At 31.3% G+C, this 22,426-nt stretch overlaps 1 protein-coding gene and 1 long non-coding RNA gene across 4 annotated transcripts; one reads left to right on the top strand and one right to left on the bottom strand.

Annotated features, from left to right (window-relative positions):
• Positions 1-382: 382 nt before the first annotated feature.
• On the bottom strand, positions 383-13,585 carry LOC128183097 (uncharacterized). The gene is made up of 3 exons (XR_008243538.1): positions 12,378-13,585; positions 2,426-2,597; positions 383-1,626 (listed from the first exon to the last, which is right to left on the bottom strand). It is a non-coding gene; the product is annotated as an uncharacterized LOC128183097 (long non-coding RNA).
• Positions 13,586-14,280: 695 nt separating this feature from the next.
• Positions 14,281-22,177, top strand: LOC128183081 (uncharacterized). Of its 3 annotated transcripts, XM_052851938.1 has the most exons (5): positions 14,281-14,430; positions 14,561-14,648; positions 14,794-14,860; positions 19,548-20,241; positions 20,404-22,177. In XM_052851938.1, exons 1-5 carry the CDS (start codon positions 14,399-14,401, stop codon positions 20,627-20,629), a joined length of 1,107 nt encoding a protein of 368 aa, XP_052707898.1. In that variant the 5' UTR covers positions 14,281-14,398; the 3' UTR covers positions 20,630-22,177. The 3 variants fall into 3 exon arrangements, with proteins under 3 accessions (XP_052707898.1, XP_052707899.1, XP_052707900.1); XM_052851939.1 differs by lacking the exon at positions 14,561-14,648 and having other exon boundaries at positions 14,328-14,430; XM_052851940.1 differs by lacking the exon at positions 14,561-14,648 and having other exon boundaries at positions 14,335-14,430; positions 14,724-14,860.
• The last annotated feature ends 249 nt before the right edge of the window (positions 22,178-22,426 follow it).

Here is a 22,426-nt window from a genome sequence, read left to right as displayed (position 1 = left end):
TATACATTTGATATTTTTAATTTTATGCTACAGTGGTAAAAGTTTGGGTTTTGTAATCACTAAGTCTATTTTTCTTCATATCATGATTACACACGTTATCAATTTTTGAAAAATCTAGCAGCGCCTTATCACTTTGTTCCATTTGACTTTGAAGAAAATCAAAACAATTTTTTTTTAAATGTATGAAAAAAAATGATAGCAGAGGGATATTACACCTTAAATCACCATTAATACGACGATAGAATAAAACCAAATTGAATTTTATCCTCAATACAGAAAACATAAAGTCTTTTGTTGATTTCATGATCTCATTTATTTCTTATTTTGATTACTATAAATATATATCATATGTATACATGCATCATATGTAACACATGCCAATTTATGAATATCTAATGTCAATAACAAGTTAATGATAATTCAGCCTTACGTCCGTTATCTACTTTGAAGTGGAAAACAAAATCATGTATACAATAGATACATACCAAACGTCCAGTCAAAATGATTTGCCGAAGCATTGCAAACAAGTTTCGGTGTTTCTGAATGCTCTAGCTTGAACGCAGTGTTCTTCTATGTAACAATACACAATACCTGAGATAACTGAGATATCTCACCGGAAGTAGAATTTTTTTGTTGATTTGACATTGCATAGTTAACCTATGTATAGATTTATACTTATATATTTCTTTTATGGAAAAGGAATTTAATGCGTAACAATAATTATTTCTGAAGTACTTCCGGTGACAACCGGAAGTTACGACGAACAAAACAAAATAGTTTAAACACATCTTCATGCACAGGTCTATCATCCCCCAAAGTTTCGATGTTCAAGTATTTGCCGATTCTGAGATCTCGAGGAATAAAGGTTTTTTTGACGCGGCACAGGAAATGGACGATCGGAAATAATTTTTTAAAAATAAAAAAAAAAAACACTTCGAGATTTTATCATTCTCTATCAGTCCTGAAAATTTCAGGAAAATCTATCAAACCACATTTGAGAAATTCTGCCGACAAAAAAAGGGGAAAAAAGAAAGAAACAAAGAAAGAAAAAACACTACAATCACTATAAGATCTTCCGTACTAAACAATTCCAAAGTTTCTATTCACTAGCGCTTTCTGGATTTTCACATCCTTCTTCAGGTGAACGTACATAAGTTATGATAACTTATGTATTACAAATGACAAAGGCATCAATTTCATTAAGTGCCCCTTTTTAATGACTGAAATAGTTATGAAAACCAGTTTCTAAAATTGTTTTTATTGCAACAAAATATACGCAAAATATTTGAAACATCAGATAAGATGATAATATTCTGCTAAAACAGAAATGCACTCTTAACAAATTTAATTACTTTGCATTTCTAAAAAGAATGTTCCATCTAACAGAACAAGATTTGATTTCAATTCACAATTTTTATATAAGATAAAACAAAACAAATATACACAATATAAACACATCATGAACAATATAATATGAAGCTCTTTGTTGTCCCAAGTTTCTAGCACGGGCTCCTAGAATGGGCCATCCTGAAGAAACGGATCGAAGATGAGTAGGACCGGTATGGCTTGAGACAGTGGCGGACAGATATTACAAAGGCGATGGACTGTCGGAGACTGGATAAGAACCTTATTAAACAATAAACATATTTTGAGGTACATGATTAATATACCTTACATAAACATAGGCTAAGTCACACTGACTTAAATTTAAAATAATGGTAACAACAGCACGACATACAATAGCACGAAACCCAACAAATACGAACACGGCATAACGGTAAGAGTATCACATAACTTAACAAAGAAAAACACGTCTTAACGACATAGACAAATTACACGAAACTACACGGTAAAAATAAGAGTATATTTTGCACTTATATCCTAGCATAAATCACACACCCGACACGTGACCACACAGGAACACGCGCAAACAAACACCTATGTTTAACAGTTCTACCTCCTAAAACCGGTATGTCAATCAACGTATTGAAGAACTGACGAGAGTTGAGTAAATCGATTATAATTTATTCTAAAATCAGCGATATCTTATTTTGCATGGCAATCCTATATGTACATGTAACTTACACACATTTTTATATTACGAATTCTCCGACCACAATTTCGTGAAAACCCCAAATGAATCATGCTGTGTATTATTCAAAGAATTAATTTCATCAAACTACACGTATCAATAATCGAAATATTTCTGAGAAATTGCATGAATTCAAGCAATATTGAACTCTAGTCTCGTTCAACAAGACGCTCAGCTGTCTCCGTTAATCTTCGACAAGCAAGAATGTCAGACCCCCTCCTTGTCGGAGATTTAAGGAGACAGTCGAGCGTCTGTCTGAACGAGACTATATTGAACTTTGGCGTAGGAATGCATACAATGAACGAGTACAAAAAATATCTAAATTGTTCGTACCATTTAAAATCTGACGTTTTATAATGCATTAATGAATAGGTTTCCTTGAAAAACAATGCGTTTGAAAATATAACATCGAATTTATTGTTTATTTTCAAGAACTAAATGTTGTCAGCAGTGTTGATTTATACTTCGGTCTAATCATTGTTTCCCTTCCGGCTTGCCCTAGTAACTGCAAAGGAAAGTTGAGTTAAAGTAACAAAAAATACTTAATATACTTAATGTACAAAGTATCTCTTTTTTGCTGTCTGTCTGTTGTTCCGTTTGTCTTTATGTCTGTACATTTCTCTCTAAAGACATGCATACTTTTTTATATGATAAGAGACTGTGCAGCAGGTTATACTATTTTAAATCATTATTTTCATATAATCAAATTTAAATTTTACAAGCAATGGCTATAATCTTTCAACACAATTATTGCAAGGAAAGCTAACAACTTCATTTATATATGAATCAGAAATTATGTCAGTGCCAATTGGGCATTATTGCAACGTCAAAGGTCAAAAAATTAAATATGTCATAAGATGGATCATTGTTTAATTAATAGTGTTTAACAAGAAATATAATTTCTGTAGGATTTATAGAAAATTCTTTACGATTTTCAATGTTTCCTGCTCGAAAAATTTTTCTCCTAGAAATTACTTTTTTCCTATGGGATATTAATTTTTAGTGTAAATATCTCACCTGTCAGGTGAGACACACTAAAAACAAATTTAAAGTGGTTATAATATCTTCAGGTAATGGTCTAAATAGTATATATGGAAACGAAACTCCATTTTAAGCAGGTGCACAAATATCACCTTGGCATTGGCATAATTATCCAGCATAGTGTTACATTTTTATATTTTCTAATTTTCCATCATTCGAGTCAGGATATGTCTAATTTCGATAAGTTTTTTTAATTTTCGACATTTCCAATATTTCTAAAATTTTGTTCACTTGATTGAATTTTTTTTTATTGATTGCCTTATATTTTGTTTCTATAAGACATGTCTCTTTTAAAAAAAAATAGAATATAATAAATAGATTTTTTTTTTATCAATTTTTTTTTAAAACTTTTTTTTATTTAAAAAGTAAATCGTTTTATTGACAGTGCTGGTCCCGCCGTGGCCAACTTCCCTCAAGTCAATACTTTGCCTCAAGTCTGACTTTTTACCTCTAATCCATGCACTTTTATATGAATTTAAGTTGAGGACTAAAGATTTAAAAATGTTGGTGACGGCGAGGCCTGGATACGACTTATATCACGTACTTTTTCACATCAAAAGTTAAACTCAACAATGCCTACTTGTCATAAAAAAATACAAACAAATTCGTATATGATAATAACGACACACATCTTTTAATGAAGAACGAAAATAATCAGAAATGTACGAAAGCCGAGAAGGATCATTCGAGATTCGAGATTCAAAATACGAGATTCGATATACGAGATTCAAGATTCGAAATTCGAGATTCAATATCTAAATTAACCAATCAAATCATGGATCTGAAACCTGTATCCTAGCAACATCAAACTGTTCTAAATAAAGATCATTCGTACATGCTCTTTCCTACAAATTAATGTCTTAATAGCTCTTATATAGTGGCTATAAAATGGTTAAATTAACATTGATGAATTAACCCCACACAGTATAAACAATTAAATTAGTGATAACACTGTTGGCTTTGCGAATCTAAGAGGCTTTGTTTGCCCTGTATGTATTTTCCCCCGAACAATTTTAACCCGAAGTGTATTCGCCTCAACTGTGTAAAAATCGGCTCGGGAAGAAAGATCTGTTTAATTTAAATAATTAAAACTGAGTGTGGTTTTAGCTATGAAACGAAATTCAATGAAGAATCGACATGTCAAAATATAGGTTATGATAAAGTTTTAAACCATAGAAGATATAATGATTTACAACCTTAACGACAACAATCCAGATAGGAATAGTGTATTGTAGGGTATGGCAATGCCATTGTCGATATGAGAGAGAGAGAGAGAGAGAGAGAGAGAGAGAGAGAGAGAAAGAGTTTTGTAGTGTCAAATTCAATTTTGATTTAGAATTTGAAATTGATTTGATTTGATACAAGCATAATATAGACAATAATTAAGCCTCTAAAAGGAGAAAAGAGAGGAGGTAGCTAGGGTAGGGCAGACCAACTAGCAAGCTTTAATTTTAACAGTGTTAGCGCACCTGTGATTTACATTCTCTCTCACTCTCTCTCTCTCTCTCTCTCTCTCTCTCTCTCCACCTAGCATTTTCTTTTCCGTGAAGGGGTTTGGCTATTTGTGATGTCTTACATTAGCTAGCGAAAATGAAAAAAAAACCATGAAATTTTCTTAAAATTGTTTTTGGATGTTGTACTTAATAATCTGTTTTCAGTATATACATTTCAAAAAAAGGGGGGGGGGGGCTATAAAGTCCAAATTAATTTGTCAGTTATTCTGTCCCCACTTTGTTTTCTCTTCGTTTTCCAGGCTTTTTAAAACAAATTTAATTGGCTCGGCAAATTATTTTAAAACTTTCTGTGTAGCTCCATAACGATGCACTGTAAATACTGTAGATTCCTTATTTTACGCGAGTACTTAATTCCAACGGTTTTCCGTCAAAATGCGAGAACATAAAATCGCGAATGCCGAAATTTTATCATAGTTTCATGTAGTTTACATATACGTCTGAAAATTAAAAGCGAGATTTTAAAATTCGCGAGTATGAGTAGAATTACTTTTGATAAACAGGTACATATCCGTGCTTGATTTTTGATTTGACTCTTATGATCGGATTTAATATGCAAATAAATATAGGGTAGGAAAGAGTATATCCTACTGTACCATTCATTCAACACAGGTATTAGCACTCATCGAGTTCGACTTGCTTTCTTTTTTTTATCCACTGGATTTAAAGCTATTAATTTTTGAAAATATTTTGAATTTATGGCCTGATTAAATATAAATGAGAGCTGTGCTGGTGCATCTATTTACCCAAAATGGACTAAAATATAACTAAATGAATCTAAAAATTTTGACAAAATTAGTTATAAACGTACGACTCATTTTTCGGGTATGATTTATATGTAATTATTGTCATTTTTGGTGCGGGGAAGGGGGGGTAGGAAACTACAGAGAATCTAAATTAGCTGTGATACATATGCTTGTATATACCTTTTATTCTTTCTTGTTGATATATCAATGAATGAATTATAACAAAATACAACAATTAATTTTGAAATATTCATGTACGATCAAATTTTTAAAAAGTTTTACTGTTCTCTGCACAAGAAATCGGCAATGTGAACAAATTGGCACCATATCATCCCTACCTTTAATTGTAGAGAGTATGTATCCTTCTATATTGAAAAAAATTCCAAAGGTAAGACTCATAATAAAATAAGTTGTTTACTGAGGAAAAGGAAAAAAAATTGTATTCATTTAATTAATACCGTAATACCATATGATGTGATAATATTTCAATAATTTGTTTATAATCATAGTACTAGTGTATGATTGTATGCATTCATTAAAAAGATAAGTAATGCTTATATTTATTGGTGAAACCGGACTGATTATTTATATATAGATTACTTAGATACATGTACTAATCTTCATGCGCGGATCTAGAAAGGAGGGGGTCAGGGGATCTGGACCCCCTCCTCGGGAAAATTGGAGCTTATTAAAATTACATAGTAAAATTATTTAAAATTGGCCTTGGACCCCCCTACAGAAAAAATTAGCTACGCTTATGAAGTTCTCAACCATAACCGCATTTTTACACAAAAGGGGTGAATAAACTCGGGGTTTAAACTATTACTAGTGGTGAAATACTCCAGGGTTCAAACGCATCAGGTGGAAATGCACCAGGGCAAACAAAATCACTTAGATCCGCGAAGCCCACTGCATTATATCTAGTCTACTTAGATATTCTGTGAAAAAGTAAATACAAATAATAATTTAGTTAGGTAGGGATAAGTGAACATAGCATTTATTTGTATATAAGAGCTTGTACGGATGATTTTTATTTAGAATAGTTTGATGTCGCTAGGATACATATTTTCAGATCCTTGATTTGATTGGTTAATTTAGATATTGAATCTCGAATTTCGAATTTTAAAATCTCGTATTTTGAATCTCGAATCTCGAATGATCCTTCTCGGCTTTCGTAGAAATGATACTTTATCTATTCATAAAATGAAATTTTTGTGTAGCATATGACCTTGAAGCCCTATTGAAAATTGTAAACCATGAAAACATTTAAAGGGACTTGGACACGATTTGAGCTCAAAATTTTCAAAATTTATTTTTTTCGACTTTTATGTCTAGAACTGTTAATATAGATGTTTTCAATGCATTGACAAAATTTGAAAGTCAAATATCGAGTTACAAGCGAATTAAAGAGGTTAGAATTCTTTCTTTAGTAAACAAAGCTCGAGTTCAGTTAATGTTTACATATTTGTTGTATTGGTATAAGTTTCAATCGAATGTTGTTGTTTGTTGTGATGAAATTATTTATGAACCCACTGAATCAGTCTTCAGAAATCTTATTTCCTTAAGTTATTTTGATAAAGAAATGGAATTTCTTTACTTTACAGTATTTGTCAACAAATATAAGACTCGAGCTCTGTTTACATAACACCGACTTCTTTTCTCTATATCTCGCTTGTAACATGACTTCTAACGTTCAAACTTTGGTCAATCATTCCAAATACAGAAATCAAAAATAAAATTTTCATCTTAAATCGTGTTCATGTCCTTTTAACAATGCATGAAGACAAAGCGTAAAATTTAGGTCAGAGAAACCTTCTTTTGAAAGAAAATACACGAAAATCTAGGATGCAACAACTTACCAATATTTTTTTTTTTTCTAAATCTTAATGTATCAAATGGAAATATACCTTGATGCTAGAGATACTCCCAAAAAAAAACAGGAATAATCAGTGAAACAATATCGAAAACATGACTTGTGTATTAATATATAGCATGCGTTGTGACCTTTTGAGTTGACAACAATACATACAACTAAATGCATACTTATCAATTATGTTATTGTATAAAATGAATAGGTTAAAACAAATTTGATAAAATTAGCTATTACAGGATGCAGGTTAACTTCACTTACGTTTAATATGGACATTATACTACATAAATTTCGAATGTTTGATAATGTTGTCATCATATGTATAGAGTGTGAAATAACAAAAAAATATATATTATTATGACCTTATTTTTCAATGCAAGACCAAACGATGAATTTATTAATATAGTTCGTTGATCCTAGGCCTCAACTCGACGAAGAAATAAAACTTTAACAATTTAAAAAAGAAAAAAATGCAAAATTCAAAAGTAGTTAAAAGTGACTTAATTTTGGGTACTCAGTTAATCGTCAGGTCCTAATATGCACCACTAAGATTAGATGATTCGAGTATTAAAAGTAAGGATGTAATTAAGTTTTAAATGAATGACATTTCATTAAGGCACATATAGAATGCTGCGCGAAATCTTTATTGTACATTAAATAGTACATATTTAAACATGATTTTGTTGTTTAAAAATATCTATGCTCTTATATATTTCATAAGAGTTTTATTTATTTTTTATGAAAAATTTGAAATCTGTATTAGCTGTGAATAAGACATTGTATAGTTTAAGATTCATTGTGAAATGAAAAAATGACAATAACAAACTGTGAACCATTTCAAAAATCCATAAAACGAAATACAAATTCAAAGGAGAGCAACACATACCTCCAAATAGATAAGAAGTAGGATCAGGTGCCTAGGAGGAGTAAGCCTCCTCTACTGACCGGTCACATCCGCCGTGCGCTCTTTGTCGTAAACGGGGAGAAAATCGGAAAAGTCCGTAGACTATTATGTCATTAATTATGGTCTAACAATTAGTATGAAAAACGGCAGTCAGCATGCAACCCAGAGGAAGATTGTATTTGCTGACAAGGTTGTTGTTTCGACCATAGAACTTACGAAAGGATGACTTCAAACAAGACTGGTGATAGTCCTGTTTTGTCGACTTGTTTGTCAGTAGCTTGCTTCGTCTTAGAAACTGTTCATACGAAGAGCATGCCATTGCGTATCGAATCAACTGAGAGACAAAACACCATATGAAGGTGATGAAGGTATATTGCTACATAAGTTAGGAAAGTTGACTATAGAAAAATTGTAGTTATTGCGTTTATCATAAAGCTTTGTTGTTAGGTTACCATCAATGGCCATGTCCAGTAAAATATCCAAATATGAAACACAGACTCTGTGGTATCTTTTATTTCAAGTTCACTGTGATATATCGAGTGGACGTAATTATGAAAATAACAATTGTTAATTGATAATACGTCGTCGATAAACCTTAATATTGAGTTGAAGGCCACAGCTAGTGATTTTTTTTCACGTACAAGTTTTTTTTTATAAATTCAGCTTCATAAGAATACAAATATAGATCTACAAACAATGGGACACAATTGGTACCCATTGGAATTCAATCAAATTGTTGGAAGACTTGATTTCCAGTAACTACATGTACATAGATGTTGTCTATCAGAAACTCAAGCATATTTTTAATGTCAACTTTAGAGTACTTTTGTGTGAAATCAGAATGGGTTTTGACAAAATGATTTTTTAGATTTCCAATGCAAAGTAAACATTTTTACGACGTCCATTTTTTTTTAAGAAACAAATGTCGATGATATATAAAAGCCTAGATTTTAATTTGTCATGGGGAATGATGCAGAAAAATACATGCAATACATACTTAATAAATATAATTTATTGAGTTATGTCAGTGACAGGCTATTTTGTTTAAATAGAAAATGATACATGAAAATAAAATAAATATCGTGAACTAATTTTGACTGCATTTGATCAATTACCACCAGCAACTAATCGCTATATCAATATTCTTCTGCTTGAAACTGCTATAGCGTAACTATCTTTGTCATATAATAATTTTTACAACCGATATACATTAAATTTTAACGACATCATTAAATTGTTATCCAAAACAATTACATGTGCTTTTAAGTTTCTTGTATTTAAAAACAAAATTAATCAATATTGAATTTAATTAATCAAGTTAAAGCGAGATAACTATGGATTGTAATTTAAAGACTAGGTTTCTCTGACGTTATTTGTAGGTATATACATTGCACTCGGGCTACTTCATATCAGAAACATGCCTTTGTAAGAAAATATTTAAGTACACTAACAGACAAAAAAGATTCACCAATTTCATGCTGCATCATTAAATCTAAAATATGCGCTTATTGAGGATTTCAGTGAAAATGCAAAATATTTTTTTGATAATCATTGAATATCAATTATTGCTAAGACTTATCTTTATAATTAGCTGCATGTCTCTAAAGCTCAATATGTCAACTGAGTTCACTTACTGTGTCCAATTTTTTGTTTTTTACTTTTGTAAAACAATACGATATATTTTTAAAATGTTTGATGTTCAGAAATGTTTTCCATATTATTTGCTATTGCATTGTGTAGTTACATTTCTTGTAACAGTTTTCAAATATTTTAAGAATTGTTAAACATTGTCAAACAAAAACAAGTGGTACTTTTGATAAAGCAAAAAGTGACAATATTATAAATAGCAAAAACTTCTTTGTTCATTATTTCCCGTGAAATATCCTATTTGTGAATTTGCAGTTTTTTTCTTCCTTTTCTGTTCATAACGCACAAGTTTTAAAGATATATCAAAACTGCAGTTTTTGCAATGGTATCTCTAAATGCTAATCGGAATTTCGACATTGAAACCTGAATTCTTCATGCCCAGTAAGGGATTTTTCCAGTGCATAAGGACAAATATTACAATAGACACATTATCTTTTATATAATTAAATAACTCTTCAAGTGCAGGGACAATGACCCATGTCTTTAAACTAAATAAAAAAACCACAATCGTGACCCTGTGGGGTCGGCTGCATGAATATGTACGTTTAATAGACAGCAATGATTGAAATATAGAGATAGATCATTGAATTGACGGGTAGGTTTGTTTAAAACCTGTTTTTAAACTATGAAAAGAAGAATTGTTCTTGTATTTGAAAATATACTGACTATATTTATTTCCTCGTTGCTTGCCGTTTTGTAAGTTCTCTGATCACGTTTCCCATTTACTAATAGACATTGAACAGCAGTTTGGCTACATGTATTTAGTTAGGTCAGGTTGTGTTATTGAAATCAGTTGATTATTTATACATGGAGTGACTTTATCGAAATTGAAGAGATGATTGTTAAAAGAAAATGCTCACATTCTTTAGTTTAACCTTTAAAATGTTAAAGGTACAAATTAACGAAAATTATTCAAAACTTTGCTGTAAATTTACTGATAGTACTAAAAGGATAATTGTGAAACAATCAAGAGAATTTTAGAGAACATTCCTGTCTCAACTTTTAATGTTTGATGCAATTAGTACAATCGAAGTCGAATTAGAAGTTATCCAGCATGAATACTAAAACATTTGTCTGACAGAATATTGCAATACTGCAATTGTGTTTGTTCTATATTTCGGCAAGAAGATATTCAAAAACGTGAAGTTACTCGTCAGATATCAGATTTTTAAAATTGCATAAATTCTCTTACTTGACTTTTTCCATCTCAACCTAGAGACAATGTTTAGACAGTCCTAAATTGGAATCTTTTAAGATATCTTCAAAAGAATTTCGTAATATCCATCTTTTTTGTCAAAATGTACCTTTTTTTGCTATGTTTTAATATTGTTTTAAACATTAGGTATAAATTTGGCAGTTTTACGTTCCCGCCTATTGATCGTATATATTTGCAATTTACATGATAGCTTTTGCTAACAACTGATCGTTCTAAAGTATTCATACTTGTATGAAATGAACAAAATTCTTATTACATTTTAGATATTTACCAAGTAGGTTATAAAAATTAACGCTGGTATCAATTTATAAGATTATTTGGTATTTATTTTATAAGAAGGTACTGTAATATTGACGTAGGTCTACTACAATCAATAGCGAGGTATTCTTATACATACATGTAATGATTTGTACGAACATCATTAAAATAATTTGTTAAAATACAGTAAATAGAAAAAAAATCACAAATTTTCCTTTAAATAACATACATACAATGAATGTTCCAAAAATAATGACACTTGGCTGTTTTCATCGACATTAATAAATTGCTAGATTCACTTGTTAAACAATCAAATTACCTTTAGAAACATTTCTCGTATTCCTCGGGACATTTATCATACACTAATTGATATCTTTTTCCAGATAGGTGGAATTTAATTTCTGGGAACAAAAATAGTCGCACGGGCTTACTTTTGAGAAAACGGGGTTTGGGGGTTGTGGTAAGCAGTAACATTTTCCGCCCCAAAATATTCGGTCATGATGCGTGCTTTGCGTGCAGTTGTATTGTCATGGAAAAGTCGGAGATAAATACCAGTCTTGGAGCGACGACTTTCGTAATATTTCTTAATTTATTTTAATAACAACATTTTTATTTAAATTACCTGTGTCTTGGTTGCACTTTGACACATGAATTAGCATTACAGGCCTTTATTGTCAAAGGATATATTATATAAACTATTCTTCAAGGTTTTGAATCTGTTAGCAGTGCTAGGACGTTTTGCATTCTTTGATACCACATTCAGTTTGAACGTTTTGGCTCAAAATACTAGAACCAGACCCCGGGAACATACACGTTAGATTAGATTACATTTTTGACCTCAGTCTTACTTTTTCAAAAGGAATATATATTGGAAAAGTAAGACAGAGAACAAAAGTGGGTATTTCCAACTGTTATGGCCTTGCCCGGGGCCAGGACTCATTACCGGTAACTAAATTATCAAAATATTTGATATATTTTTGATACAATATTTAATAACTTCTTTGTATTTTAAGCAGGTACTATTTTGTTCATCGCTAAGCAATTCATTTAAGTTTAATATTTGTAAGAAATCTAACCTATGTACTTATTTACCCATATAATCCTATGTTTTTTTCTTTAAAGAGCAGCTCCGCATTCTGGTGTATTGATTATACTGAATTTAGTTTTTCTTAAGAATTCGGCTCATGCAAACTAGCACGTGGAAATTACATCGTAAAGTATGACATGTGTTTGACATTTCTGTGTTAGCAAAAAGGTATTTTGTTGAGTTCGAGGACATAGATCGGTGCAGGTGTACTCTAACAGGCATTTTTTAAATGTTTGATTATTATCGTCTTCTGCTTTTGTTAATTTCCACTGAAGATAGATTTTATTAACGAAAAAATCTGATGGAAATAAAGATATGATGTAATTCTAGGTGACTATTTCTTTTAGGCATTTTGGTGATCAGGTAGCGATAAAACACATTGCCATTGTTTTCTGTGCCCGTCGAAAACAAAATTATCCCGTTGTATTTGTCTTAAGTTTAGAAGGGCTATAAACGGGTAAAAATGCGTTTTTAAGGTAATTAAAGTATGTACAATTTATTATATATCACAATTTACAACGCAAAACGTTCTAAAATGAAAAGAAATGAGAAATGATTTAATAGACGGATGCAGTAATAGGCATTGTCTCAGCTTACTCATTCCATGAAGAAAAATTCTACATATTCGTAAAAATATCATCCGTTTCCAAATACATTAAAACATGCTAATAACGAGGTCCCAGGTTCGGGCAATTTTACTTCGTTGTGAGCGTAATTCATTTTATCCGTCAAGTTTGCAACATGTAATAAATGCATAAACGGGAAATGAATCAATTTTGCCGTAAGCATCAACTTACCGTAATGCTGTTTATTACAATACATGATCTACGTGATCCCCTTTTGTTTAATCACGAGTTCAAGTCTCTCTATAGCGTAATTGATCACGTTTCTGCACGCCTGGAGTATTTTTTTTTGTATTTTTCGGGGCTTTGCTACTTTCAGGTCTTCCAGAGTGTTTGGCGTTGGTGCATACACTGTTTTTTTTTTTTTAAACTACACCCATAAAAATCAATTTGGATTACATCAGGAAGAGTGTTGATGAACCACAGTCCGTCTGAACGAAATCAGTTTATGACCGAATGTTTTCTGTAACCATTCAAGAACCTGTCCCGACGTGTGCGGGGTAACTCCATCTTGGTGGACAATTAAAAATCAGCAGTATGATTTAGCTCCAGGTGTGCAGTTTCCGGTCTGAAAAATTTGGATGGACGACCTGGGAGCTACAGTGCCTCCCATAGTAAAAATCTGCAATTTACGGCGCACAAAAATCTGCGCTAGTTTTGGACTGATTTGCCTTATTTACACACAAATTCTGTGAAAAATATTAGTACCATTAAATTATTCTTGGTATTTTCTACTGACGTCGTCTCTTTATTTGCCTCAAACTTTTTGCATGTAAACAAACTGCACCACTTCACAGGACTGGTTATGCTGTTTAAAAAAATAAAGGCAAGTAAAGTGACGATATCTGTAGTAAAATGTCCGAATTTTTTTTTTTAATTAAATATTTGTACAGAATGTGCTCGGAAATAAGATTAATTAGTCCAAAACTAGCGCAATTTTTTGTGCGCCGTAAATTGCAGCTTTTTAACTATGGGAGGCACTGTAGCTCCCAGGTCGTCCATCCGAATTTTTCAGACCGGGAGCTAAAGATATGCAGCTACAGTACGATTGTGCAGTATGATCTGCATAAAGCTGGAATAAATTTATTCTTCACTAGGTAGAAGTAACAACTACTGTTAACAGTCTTTACCCTTCCATCAGTTTCAAAAAACGAATTGCACGATTTTAGTTTTTTCAGAACTACAAGCTGACCAGACTGTCACCTTATTATCATATAGTGGTTTTTCGTTCCTATACCGAGTCTCTAGGGACTATGAATTCTAACTGATTTGTCATGTCTAAAGATAGTATGCTTCTTTTTAAAACAACGTATATACCTCCTATTATATCGTACGAGAACTAGATTGCCTGATATGTGTATAAAGCAAGAACAACTTCGTATGCATAATCTGCTATCCATTTGATGACTGCTCATGGATCATGGAACGCGCGAAGGTCAGTAAAATATTGAGTTCATTATACTGAAAAAGGACAGGTAAAGAAAAAATAAAAGAGATGTTATTTGTATTTTCTTAACTTACACATATTTAAAGAAATCAATACATCAATATTTTTTTCCATTTAGAAATATATTGCCGAATTCTATCGTGCAGTTCAAACCAGTGATTTACCTAAATGAAATTCATTTGTCGACTGGCAGAAATAAAAAAATGGTATTTAAAATCATTATCTATCAAGAAAAAAATTTTAAGTAATGACAAAAAGAGGCTTAAAATATTATTTATTAGAAAAAAAGAAAAGTCGGGGAGTAGTGATCATGTATTGGAAACATGTGAAATTAATGGATGCTACTTTTAGATTCACTCACGAAGAAAAAGAATGTTTTCTTGGCTGGGATTCTATTTTCTGTTTGCCGTGATAAAAGGTAATTTTTCTTCATTTCAAAATAAGCTAGCGTGTTCTCTATACTTAAGTTTTTAAAGCATTTAATGTAGAAAAAGTGTTGTAAAAATGTTGAATATTTTTTGTAAACTGTGATTATCAATCCATTTAATATGATAAGATTAAAAAATGAATTTAAAACACGAATAACTGGATTTAACTGGTAGTTTATATATCAAGTACATTGTTTTGCAAGTGCCCGTTGCAAGATGTACTCATACTGCATATTCCTTCATGTTGTGGTTACGTTCTCTTTATCTGATCTACAATAGCGTAAATTTGTCATATCGCATCCTAATCATTATACTCTAAATCACTTTCGGATAATGTTATGCTTTATAATATTATATCACTAAATGCGAATTGAAAAATATGCTTGATTTGTCATAATTTTCAAACACATATGACAGGCATTCTATTAAGGCTGACTGTTAATGTTGGAATAATTATTCATTTAATGAACATTGGACATTGTCAAGGAGAAAAATGTCTATTGCTTTATATATTATATAAATGATATTTGCCAAAGATTTAAAATTAAGCGCGATCACAGGTTCTTTAATTTGCCATGCTTTATGAATTGCAATAACCCTTGTTTTGAATGTTAGTTTATGTTTGCCTTGTGTTTTTGAAAGCTACTCTTTGATGTGATGACAAGTGTTGAGTATTTTTTTGTTACTCATCACTATAAATGATTTAAGAATATTAGCATTCCAAACTATTCTTGTTCATTTATATAAATACGGCAACATTTAAATATTATTTTCAGGATCATCGTCAGTAATATTATTTTGTTTTTGTTTTGTTTCACAATTTTGGAGGGGAAAGTTGTAGCAGAAAGACATCTAAAGCAAAGATTTTTGAATATATGAAAATATATGCAAATCAAAATGATAATTTAAGATTTGGGTACTTTAGTAAAAATTATCCCAATTAAACAATTATGATATATTATGTTGATGATAAACTTAGTTTAATTGTTGCAATTAATCTATCTGGGTTTTTTTCTGATGAATTTTTAAGATTAAGTGACTACATAATTAAACTGCCTTACAGATATCTATACTTATAAATTAAATCATTTTGCAAATAAACTACGAAATGCCTGCACCAGAGTATTTGCTTACACCTACGGTATTTTAAGACATGCGTGATGATGTCCGTAAGGTATATCTGAATTTAACTGATAAGTTATTATTGTAAAATTAATCAAAAACCCACTTACATTCTAGAGCCCGAAATAGCAAAAACGTGGGTAAGGCGGTGGACACACATTGAAGGATCCAAGTCAGGGATAGTCTCAATCAAAATATATACTTGCAATGAAATGATATTGAATGATTACGTAAAAAGTGAATTGTATTTCCTCTTTGGAAAATACATAGACGTTAAGATTTGACAAATACTGAATAAATAAAATGAGTCAATTCGTTTCTTAAGTGGGCGATTTTAGTTTTGATACTCATTCACTTACAAAGCACGACCTCTGGTGAGAGAACGGGATAGAACTTTCCAGAACGGGGTAACCAAGGACGCGGATTGACTAATTGACGAAAAGTGTAGGACGAGTTCATCATGCATCGCGGGCAGATACTTTGGATCGGTCTTCGATTATAACAAAAAGTTAATAAATAAAATGGAACAATTATTGGGCCTTAAGTATGAATGGGGAAAAAAAACTTTCTAGAGCGGGCTGCACAGATACGGGTTGACTAATTGATATCATGGCGAAAAGTTTAGGGCGAGTTATCCATCGGGGAGATACTTTGAATCTGACAACTTTGGTTTAAAATATGCATGCAAATGAATAATAATGCATAATTTTGCGTGTTTTAATTTCACACATTTTCATACCACGACAGATTGGTTGTAAACCTTAGACATTCATTTGTAAACATTAATGGACAGACTATTGTATTCCATATCTATATGGATAAATTATGTATGCATAAAACGGGGGAGTTAAATGGAGATGCTCCTCCCCATCTCCCCCCCCCCCACCAGATTGTTTTTATCTAAAATTCTTTTTTGGGACAGTAATAGAAATTATATTGAAAATTGACCTTAAGAACCAAATTTAGAGATACACTTAATACACATCCACTGGTTTGAAATAGATACAATAGAAAAAGAGATTGTTTTTATTTCAATTTATAAAAATAAGATAAGGAAAAAATTGGACAAAGTATATGCAAAAATGAATAAAAAAATATGGTTTTAATATATTAAGCATTATATCATGATAATGTGTAAAGTGTTATTTCCTTCGCTTGCGCGGGTTATCATCTAGTATTCCTTAGTCAAACATATAGCATTTCAATCATTTGATTGAACACAACCAAAAAACAAAGAAAAGGATAACAATTGCTACAAAAATTTTGAAACAAATTAAATCGATCGATATTTTAAACAATTAATAAATATTTTTTTCTGTTTGGTGCAGTCTTGTTATGCTTCTCTGGAAAAATTGAGCGACAAAATTTATTAGAAAAATTTCAAATCTATTTTTTTTCATATCTGAGCCCTCCTAGTCCCATGAACTTTTGCATTTTAAAACCTACACAAGAGCACCTCAATCAATATGGCTAGTGATTCAAATCAATTACATATTCGATTAGCACTTTCCACACCTTGTACAGGTATCATTAATATTTCACTTTCGTGTTAAATACTGAAATCTGAATGGTTTAGACGCATTGATAATTCGTTCTATTACCCTCAGCGTTAGCAACACACTGAACAACGGGTAACACAACGAATTGTGTGCAAATTATGCGCGTACGGTGTTCCGTAAAATTTGCGTCATTTCATTATAAAAATAATAAATTGTTCTTTAAAATTATACAGAAAAAAGGTGAATTCTACGGCGAACTGTACGCCCATAATTTACGAGCATATAACAATTCGTTTTGTTAACCGTTGCCAAGTGTATTGCTAACGCTTAGGGTAATAGAACGGATTATCAACTGCGTCTAAACCAATCAATATTTAACATGAAAGAATAATAATTGAATTTTACACCACTCGAAAACCATTGTCAATCTAACAGTCGCGTCGGTGAACAATGGTTTTTTGGGATGTCGATTCCAACTGTTGCCCTCCCAAACAGGCAATTTTTGGGAATTGATTTTAATCAACTCTCCTAGGCAGTTACTCAGACAAACCGAAAATGAATCAGTATTTGGACCTCAGCACAAATCATTGCTGCTGACAAGACTTAGTTCTTGAAAATAATTGATAAATTCGATGTAATGTATGCTAAAGCTTTGTTTTTCAAGGAATCTTATTTATAAATTCCTTGAAAATAGTCAAATTTTAAATGGTACAAACAATTTAAATATATTTTGAAGTCGTATGTATTCCTACGCCAAAGTTCAATATAGTCTCGTTCAACTCGACGCTCGGTTGTCTCCGTAAATCCTTGTCGGAGATTTACGTTGTCAGCCGAGCGTTTGGTTGAACGAGACTAAAGTTCAATATTGCTTGCATCCATACAATTTTCGAGAAATATTTCTATTACTGATACATAGTTTGATTGAATTAGTTTTATCTTTAAATATTATTTAACATGATTCATATGGGGGTTTCTCGACATTCTTGTCGAAAAAGTCCAAAAATTCATATTATAAAATGTGCAAAATTCAAATTAGAAACTACATGTACTTGTCATGCAAAATAACATATCATTGATTTTAAAATAAATAAACATCGACCAAATCAACTCCCGTCAGTTCTTCAGTACTTTGATTATATATTACCAAGACCAAGATCGCCATATCGACTACTATATTTTGATAATTCGGGGTAGTTATCGAAAATGAGAGTTGGGATTTAACGAATTTTGATTTATAAATTGCAAATGAGATGAAATTTCTTTTGATATACGGACATCATTTGATTTAATTATGTTGAAACATTGAATGTGTAAAAACAAATTCTTGTGCAAGCATTTCGTAGGATACTACTATTTGCAAAATTTTTCCATCTATAAGTATATATGCGAAGTTTTTTTTTTAAACAACACTTCTTATCGTAGATGTGTAAAGAAAAATAACACTATAAGAAACTAGATTAAACATTTTTGGTGGACGGCACTTATAATTAAAGGATTATATATAAATGTTGATAATAATTTTACCATCTGGGCTTGTTAACCTCTAACCATAAAACATTATTGATGCAATTCATTAACTAGTTCAGTGGATTTTATGCTTAAATTAAAATACTAATTTTTTATATGACGAATTTACTTTAACGGTATCATAGTTGTGGATCACTCTGTAAAAAGGTTATACTTAATAAAAATAATTCTCTTTTTTAATTTAATCACGTATGGCAAAGTACCCCATTTAAAAAGGTTAAATAGCAAATTTAATTCTGAAAAAAAGAGTATCATAAGAAACAGAAGATTATTTGAAAAAAAATTGGACTTGGGGTATGTTCGTAATTAAATAAATTGAAATTAATTGACTGTGTCAATAAGAATTACAACAATTACGATTCGTTATACAGTATAAAATTAAAACACGTTTTATTTTTACGGAATTTTAAAAAGCTTTGATTATCATTACAAAGTTGGGTTATTTTAGTTAAAAAAAACTTGTTTTCAAAATTTATTTCCTGGAGGGAGTTTTGAACAATTTGAATGTTTTGGATTGTGTATGTTTTAGAATGTAACACGACAGTAACCACAGAACCAGCAACCACATCTTTCCATCCAGCTTCCTCCACATCCTCAGCAGATCTTACAACCACTTCTGACCATCCAGATTCCTCCACATCCTCAGCAGATCTTACAACCACTTCTGACCATCCAGATTCCTCCACATCCTCAACAGATCTTACAACCACTTCTGACCATCCAGATTCCTCCACATCCTCAACAGATCTTACAACCACTTCTGTCCATCCAGCTTCCTCCACATCCTCAGCAGATCTTACAACCACTTCTGTCAATCCAGCTTCCTCCACATCCTCAGCAGATCTTACAACAGTTTCTGTCTATCCAGCTACCTCCACATCCTCAGCAGATCTTACAACCACTTCTGTCCATCCAGCTTCCTACACATCCTCAGCAGATCTTACAACCACTTCTGTCCATCCAGCTTACTCCACATCCTCAGCAGATCTTACAACCACTTCTGTCCATCCAGCTTCCTCCACATCCTCAGCAAATCTTACATCAACAACAGTTCTTATGGCTTCCTCGGAAACAAATCAAACCTCTAGAACCACCCAAAAATATGAAGATACCAAAGAGGTTTTACAATTGGAAGTAATAGGTCTTATCGTTGCAGTTGCTGTCTTTGCGATTATGATTTTGTTAGTTACTGGATACATGGTCAAACAAAAACTATTATCAAAGTAAGTAATATTTTATGGTTCAAAAAAGTTTAATTAAACGTTAGTGGTATCATATTCAAATATTTTTATTTTTCATTTTAAATGCAAACAGTTGTAGAAGATATTTTTAATATCTTTAAAGCAAATGGTCAGTGTAATTGTTATCACATTACATTATTAAAGGTCAAGCATGAACAAATTAAAGCCAAACCCGGATGACAACTATCGAGATAGCAAGACCCAAGACGTTATGTGGCTGTTTCAGAGGTCTGATCAACTGTATTCCAGACCACCGCTTTCACATTTCATTTACGAAAAGCCACCAACTAATGATCTCCGCAGACTTTATGAAAAACCAGCCGCCCAACCGGTACATATTTATGTCAAACAAGATTTCCATGGCAACTAAACTGAAAATGAATGAATTAGAACCTTTTGTTGACACCAAACGTTATTTTCTTTCTCACATATCTACTACTATATTTTCGTGAAAGTTTGATTTAAAAGTTTGGCATTTGTAAAAGACTATTTTTCTCTGGTTTAAACATGTAATATGATATAAAGATGGGGGCTTAAGATGTTCATTTATTTTATTTGGAAATTTGGGGCCCCAACAGAAATGATAATTTCCCTGAAATTGCTGCTAAAATTTAGCATGGATATTACTTATTTAAAAAAAATCAAACAAATATTTATCTATTGATCTATTATATAGTTATGACTCAATACAGTATGAAGATGAACATATGTAGTGACCATAAAAGTAATATCTAAGTAAAAGGTAAAAAAAAATTGCTTTACTGATGGCTTAAAATGCCTGTACATAATGAATGCATCAGCAATTGTAAAGATTGTTTTAACAGTTTGGAGTAATAAAATTATAACGCAAATAAAAATAATAGTAATGCCATTTTCCCAAACCTTTCATACTAACAGACATATTTAATGTCCCACAGGGAGTAAAAAAGTAGTGGTCACATTTAAAAAAAAAAAAAATAAGCTTATTTAAGGCACAAACTAGTATTATTTTTTTATTTTTTGGATTCTATGAAATATAAACTAAACATGCCAAAATAGAACTATCAAAATATTTCGATAGAAATTCAAAATATTGTTCATATATGTTTTTTAAGAACATGAATATATCGTAATACACAAACTATCTGGAAGTTAAGTCTGCGCTAAAAATTAGGAGGCTAAAATAACAGTACTCTAAAACTATTGAGCTATGAAAATCGTTCATTTTCTTCTTGAAAACCATCTGCCACAAAATATAGTTCCCTCTTAAACTCAGTAAATATATAATTTTCTTTAAACAATTTTATTCAATATGGTTTATTTGGCATTGTAAAATATAAATATACAAATAGAATCAATATATGATTCAAAATTTTCAGATAAGAGGTTATCCATAAAGAGAGGAGCGATTCAACCTCTTTAAAGCAAAAGTAACTATAATTCTGATAAAAGTTTTGAAAATATGTCTTTGTTTTGTCAATTGTTGTTACCTGATTATATCATTTTTAAATATTAAATTAACATGTTTACACTATATTTAAAATATAAGATTTTGTAAATACTTTTGTTTACTTCATTGCATTCATCTTTTACAATTTATGACCAACCCATTTTCCATTTTTGAACACAGAGTGTTTAAAACAAACCATATTAAGCCGAACTAATGAAACGGTAGTGTGTTTTAGTGTGATTTGGTTTTTCCAAATGTAGGTAAATTAATATTGATTTAAATGTTACTTCTTTTTTTAAATGTTAACAGATGCTGGTCATATATCAATTGTAATGCGTTTACATTTTTATAGTAAGTTTAGTGTTAACATTAACATGGCACTCATAAAGGACAATATTTCATACTACTTGCCCGTAGTCCCATATTACTCGGTGTATTGGATAACATATGCCATGTTTTTATAACTTCTACCCCCCCCCCAAAAAAGAAGAAATTAACGCATGTTGATCAAAATTAGTATGTGTTGTTTTCTAATTGACGCAGTTTCGATAGTAGTTTTTAGACCAAATATCCACTATTTTTTCTCTTCTTGAATCTCTTAGCTTGTTAATGGTTAAATGAAAAGCCGGGATGGATCTTAGAACAAAAGACGCTATTTAGATAGAGTACATCGAACCCGACACATATTACGTGTTAAGTTAAATCTCGAAATCTCAGCAATTGAAAACAAACTCAGCG

This window comes from Crassostrea angulata, chromosome 5 (assembly GCF_025612915.1).
Source record: "Crassostrea angulata isolate pt1a10 chromosome 5, ASM2561291v2, whole genome shotgun sequence".
In the NCBI taxonomy this organism is placed as follows: domain Eukaryota; kingdom Metazoa; phylum Mollusca; class Bivalvia; order Ostreida; family Ostreidae; genus Magallana; species Magallana angulata.
This window is presented reverse-complemented; position numbering and strand designations above follow the sequence as displayed.

Coding starts and splice junctions, on each gene's coding strand:
- LOC128183081 (XM_052851938.1), top strand. CDS start 14,399: ATGACTGCTCATGGATCATGGAACGCGCGAAG. Junction 14,431..14,560: donor GGATCATGGAACGCGCGAAG/GTCAGTAAAATA, acceptor TTTTCCATTTAG/AAATATATTGCCGAATTCTA. Junction 20,242..20,403: donor AAACAAAAACTATTATCAAA/GTAAGTAATATT, acceptor ACATTATTAAAG/GTCAAGCATGAACAAATTAA.